This window comes from Propithecus coquereli, unplaced genomic scaffold (assembly GCF_000956105.1).
Source record: "Propithecus coquereli isolate 6110/MARCELLA unplaced genomic scaffold, Pcoq_1.0 Scaffold377, whole genome shotgun sequence".
Classification (NCBI taxonomy): domain Eukaryota; kingdom Metazoa; phylum Chordata; class Mammalia; order Primates; family Indriidae; genus Propithecus; species Propithecus coquereli.
The window spans coordinates 1022525-1027825 of NW_012149474.1; the positions used below are offsets into that span (position 1 = coordinate 1022525).

At 65.3% G+C, this 5301-nt stretch overlaps 1 protein-coding gene across 1 annotated transcript in view; it reads left to right on the top strand.

The window, feature by feature from the left end:
- Positions 1–341: 341 nt before the first annotated feature.
- The window catches only part of CDHR5 (cadherin-related family member 5), an 11237-nt gene continuing 6277 nt past the window's right edge, over positions 342–5301 (top strand). Inside the window, exons 1-12 of the mRNA XM_012651959.1 lie at positions 342–426; positions 503–678; positions 1014–1064; positions 2513–2605; positions 2708–2809; positions 2907–3017; positions 3107–3277; positions 3921–4011; positions 4125–4222; positions 4322–4522; positions 4686–4799; positions 4892–4976. Coding sequence (XP_012507413.1) covers positions 342–426; positions 503–678; positions 1014–1064; positions 2513–2605; positions 2708–2809; positions 2907–3017; positions 3107–3277; positions 3921–4011; positions 4125–4222; positions 4322–4522; positions 4686–4799; positions 4892–4976 — 1378 coding nt within the window. The remainder of the gene's footprint in view (positions 427–502; positions 679–1013; positions 1065–2512; positions 2606–2707; positions 2810–2906; positions 3018–3106; positions 3278–3920; positions 4012–4124; positions 4223–4321; positions 4523–4685; positions 4800–4891; positions 4977–5301) is intronic.

Consider the following 5301-nt stretch of genomic DNA (forward strand, 5'->3'; position numbering starts at 1 on the left):
CAGAAGGCTGAGCCCCCGGCAGGCGCCTTCTCTCCCCAGCCCCTCCGCCCCGCCCGCCCCGGGCACACACTCTGAGCGGCCTCAGCTGCTCGCCGGTGCCTGCGGGCCGAGTCCCCAGCTGACCCCACACAGGGCCCAGCCTGGGCCCCATGACCACCCCACGTCCGTTCGCTGCTGCAGCTGCACCGGGCCGGCTGGTGGGAGCCCCCTTGGTGGAGGCCAGCCATAAAGGGTCATAAATTGGGGCGGTGCCTGGCAGGGACGAAGGTCGCCGAGGCAGGAACTGCGCGGTCTGCATGCCAGACCGGCTGACACCCTCCTGCCAGGTGCCGGCAGCCAAGATGGGGGCTTGGGCCCAGCCGTGGCCCCCCCTGCTGCTCATGGCGCTGCTTGGTCGACCCCCGGGGGCCGAGGCCCAGGCCCAGGGTAGGTGCTGGGCGGGGGGGCAGGGCTGGGCGGGGGCGGGGGACTGGAGGCACCACCGTCCTCTGCCACTCCGCAGTCTGCTCTGTGAGCAAGACCTTCTTCGAAATCGAAGAGAACACGAACTTCACCGAGCCCCTGGTTGACATCCTCGTCCCGGGTGACCAGCAGGTGACCCTCGGATCCTCGTCCACCCTCTTCGCATTTCGGATCCTGGAGAACCAGCTGTTTCTCAACGTGACTCCTGATTATGAGGTGGGACTGCAGGCGGGTGGGTGTGCCCCCTCGGGACCACGCGGGCACCCACACCCCTTCCCTGGAGAAGGGCCCCCTGGGGATCTTTGGGTCACACTTCTCCTGGGAGGGCCTGAGAGCTGTGCCCCCCGGGCAGCGACGGACCCCTCTCGGGCCCCAACAGGCGGGGCCGTTGGGAATGAAGCAGCCAGGGCCCTGAGGCCTGAGCACCGAGGAGATGACGGGGACCCTGGGCTGGCACCTGCCCCCTCGATCTCAGTCTCCCCACTCGTGAGATGGGGACAGCGGCTGCGGCTGCTGGGCAGGTGACTCCCGAGGCCCATCTGCCTCCACAGGAGAACCCGCTGCTGCAGGCTCACCTGGAGTGCAAGAGGAGGGGCGTGCTGGTGAGTCCCGCCCCCGCTCTGCCCAGCCAGGGCCGTGCCTTGGTGACCTCATCCAGGTGCTGTCAAACGTCACACTGCCTCCAGCCAGACTCCGTCCTGAGCTGCCGACTCAGGAGCCTGCCGTGCATGTCCTGTCCCTGACAGCTGTCGGGCAGACACCCCACCCAGCGGCTCCGAGACCCCCACCCCTTCCCCTGCGCCCCCGGCAAGGGAGGCACCTTGGGTGTTGCCCTCCCTGCCTGGGCCGGACCCAGAACCCCCACTTCTCCCACCTCCAACCCCCACCAGGCTCTGGGCACCCGCACTCCTTTCTGGGAACTTTCCACCGGTGCACTTGCTACCTTTGCCCCGTCCACTCCGCCGACCGCTCTCCGCAGGCAGAGCCGTCCCCCTGGGGCCTCCCGAGCCCCGCCCCGCCCCGAATCTCCCTCTTCCCTCACCTCCCACGGAGTCAAGGCTGAACTGGTGCCCCTGGCCCGTGTGGGCGTTCCGCTCACCTGCTCACGTCTGTGCTCACGCATGGCCTCTTCGGGGGACCCCCAACCACGCCGTGCTGCGCTGCACCCCCCACGCAGCCCTCCCGCCCGCCCGCTTCACTTGCCCGCCTTTCACTGGGGATGCTGCGGAGGGGAGCGGCCCCCCCCACGCACGCCTCACGGCGCCGTACCCGCAGACACTCAGGGAGTGTCTCTAACAGAGAAGGGCACTTCTAAACATAACACCATGGCACCCCTGGGAAGGGCAGCAGCCCCTCACCGCTGAATGTCAGGAAGCGGCAGCATCTTCTCCTTGTCTCAGAGGGTCTTTTTTGCAAATTTTTGTCTGAATCAAGATCCAAGCAAGGTCCAAATAATGCAGCTGGTCGATATTTCTCTTAAGTTTCTTTCTTTTTCTTTTTTTTTTTGGTTTTGGAACGTGGTCTCGCTCCGTGGCCAGGCTGAAGTGCAGAGGCATGATCACAGCTCACTGCAACCTTGAATTCCCGGGCTCAGGCGATCCTCCTGCCTCAGCCTCCCGAGTAGCTGGGACCACAGGCGTGTCACCACAGCCGGCTAATTTTTAAAATTTTTTTGTAGAGACAGGGTCTTGCTATGGTGCCCAGGCTGGTCTCAAACTCCTGTGCACAAGCAATCCTCCCGCCTCAGCCTCCCAAAGCACTGGGGTCATAGGCGTGAGCCACCGCTGTGGCTTTTTAAGTTTCTTTTAATCTGTAGGTTTTCCTCTCTGTTCTTTTTTCTTGGAGACTTATTTTTGAAGAAACTCAATTGTTTTGCAGTTTTTCTCACTTGAGATTTTGCTGGTTCTCCAGAGCACTTTATAAATGACTTCTCGTCCCGGCCACCACGTCCGGCACCTAGAGCTGTGCAGCTGCACTGCAGGCCCTCCCCGCCATCTGCTGACTAGCTGGGGAGGGGTCGGCAGGGAAAGGCTGATGACGCCCTCCCCAGGTGACCCAGCTGAGGGTGTTTGTGGCGGTGCTGGACCTCAATGACAACGCCCCCGTGTTTCCCTTCGCAACCAAGGAGACGGCCGTGGAGGAGGTGGGCGTGGGGCCTGCGGAGGGCTGGCGGCGGGGGGCTGGGCCTCCAGGAAGGTCCGCAGGGCTATGCGCGTGGCTGGACCAAGCCCCTCTTCACCCGCAGGACACCAAAGTGAACTCTACCGTCATCCCTGAGACAGCACTGGAGGCCGAGGACGCCGACGAAGATGACATCTTGTTCTACACCCTCCAGGAAGTGACCGTGGTCGGTGCTGCCCCACCCGTCCCAGAGCGGCCTCTGGCTCCGCAGCTGCTCCCCTCCTCGAGAGGTCTCAGGATGTGCCCTCCCCCACCCTCCCCAGGGCGCCCGTGACCTCTTCTCCCTGCTGGGTGCCAACCGTCCCGTGCTGAGACTGGACCGGCCCCTGGACGTCTACAAGTGGCCGAACATGACCTTCCGGCTGCTGGTGCGGGTGAGCAGCTCACTCTGCCCCGAGTCCTGGGCACTCGAGGTCCCCCCAAGCTGTTCCAAGGCCTGAGCCAGCAGGGCGGGCTGTTGCAGGACACGGCGGAGGAGAACGCAGAGCCCAGCCACACGGCCACCGCCACCCTGGTGCTGCAGGTGCTGCCGGCCGACCTACGGCCCCCGTGGTTCCTGCCCTGCGCCTTCTCGGATGGCTACGTCTGCCTGCAGGCCCAGTACCGCGGGGCCGTCCCCACGGGACACAAGCTGGTAACGGGGGTGACGCAGGGGTAGCCCAGGGTCAGGAGAGGGTTGGGGCCAGTGCAGAGCTGCAGTCAGGGCCAGGCTGGGTCCCCAAGACTCAGGGTCAGGACTGGGGTCGGGGCCAGGGTTCCCTGATGGAGCATTGTTGCCAATTTTGTGACTTTGAAACAAACGTGAACATTGCTGGTAAACGAACCCTCCCACGCTGCACGGCCGTGAGATGAACAGACCCGAGATCACGGCCAGGAACAGGGGCCCCGCTGTCCTCGGGGCAGAGCTGGGCTAGTGAGTGCTCCCAAGGCCTGGCGACATCTCTGCCCAGCTGACAGCCCTGCGGGTGCCACACGGGCCGTCTGCAGACCCTCAGGGCACCGAGCCCCCGTGGTGCACGACAGGGGAGACCCAGGGCTCCCTGCAAATCCCCCTTCCTAAATGTTTGCTCGCCTGTCAAGACAAGCGTAGTTTAAACTGATCGGAATGTCGGGGACGTTACTGACCATGGGGCCGGGACAACAGAAGAGGGACGCACACCCGCCGCTGCCCCCACCCTTCCCTGGTCCTGGAGGCCCCGCCCCCGCTGACCGGGAGGGGTGCAGGAGCTGGGCCATCAGCACCAGCCCCACAGTGCTCCTCCCTCCACCCTCCGTAGCCGGCCCCGCTTGTCCTGCGTCCCGGGCCCATCTACGCTGAGGACGGGGACCGGTCCCTCAACCAGCGCATCATCTATGGCATCTTGAGTGGTGAGCGCAGACCGGCCCCAGCCCCCACCACAGCCCGGACCCCTCCCTGTTCCCACCTTGGGCAGAGCCAGCTGGGACACGGGGACCAGGGGCAAACACCACCATCTTCCCAGGAAACGTGAATGGTACGTTCGCCCTCAGCCCAGACTCGGGCAACCTCACCATGGCGCAGAGCGTTCCCAGCCCGACGACCTTCCTCTTGGTGGTGAAGGTGGGTCCCGGCGTGGGCGGGCAGGCCGTCCTGAGCCCCGGCCACAGGACAGCTCAGCCTCAGCACCGTCCTGTCACTGCTGCCTCCCCCATCCCCCAGGCCGAGCAGGCCGACCTCGCCCGCTACTCCGTGACCCAGGTCACTGTGGAAGTCCTCGCTGCCACCGGGAGCCTGCCCGGCTTCCCCCAGAGCCTGTACCGTGGCACCGTGGCGCGGGGCTCTGGAGTGGGCGTTGCTGTCCGGGACGCAGCCGCCCCCTCTCAGCTCCTGAGGATCCAGGCTCAGGACCCGGACTTCCCGGTGAGCAGCACCAAGGGCTGCCCCCAGCCTGGCCAGCAGCCGCTCCTGCCTGCCCAGGAACCCAGACCCTGCCTGGTCCCTGGGTCTGCCTGGCCTGCCCTCTGTGTGGGTGGGTTTGGAATGGGCCTTAGCCTGCGCCCAGGACTCACCGGAGCTGTCGCAGGACCTCAACTCGGCCATCACGTATCAAGTCACCAACCACTCCGACTTCCGGATGGACGGGGAGTTCATGCTGACCACCACTTCGCTGGCACACCTGGGGGTCTTCTATGCAGAGGTGAAGGGGAGGGCAGGTGACTGTCTCCAAGGGCGTGGGCCTGTGGGTGCTAAAGAGGGGCCTAGCAGGGACAGGCGCCTTTCCTACCCCAGGTGGAGGCCAAAAACACGGTGACCTTGGGCACAGCAACCACAGTTGTTGAAATACAAGTCTCGGAACAGGAACCCCCCTCCACAGGTGAGCCTCCCGGGGAAATCTGGGGTCCCCAGGCAAGGTGGCTCCCTCCCTGGGATAGGTATGCCGGGGAGGCAGAGGCAAGCCCAAGCGCTGTCCTTGGCCCCCCAGGTCCCCCAGGGGCTGGAGGAACAACTGAGCCCTCGAACAGTGCCACTGTGGAGGCCCCCAGTCCCCCTGGGCCCTCTTGGGAACCCTCCATCACCAGCTCTGGGGGAGGCACAGGCCCCAGCCCACCCACAGGCACCATTCTGAGGCCACCTGCCTCACCCACACCTGAGGGGCCCCCCAGTGCGGGGAATAGCACCTCCCCGCAACCAGCCACACC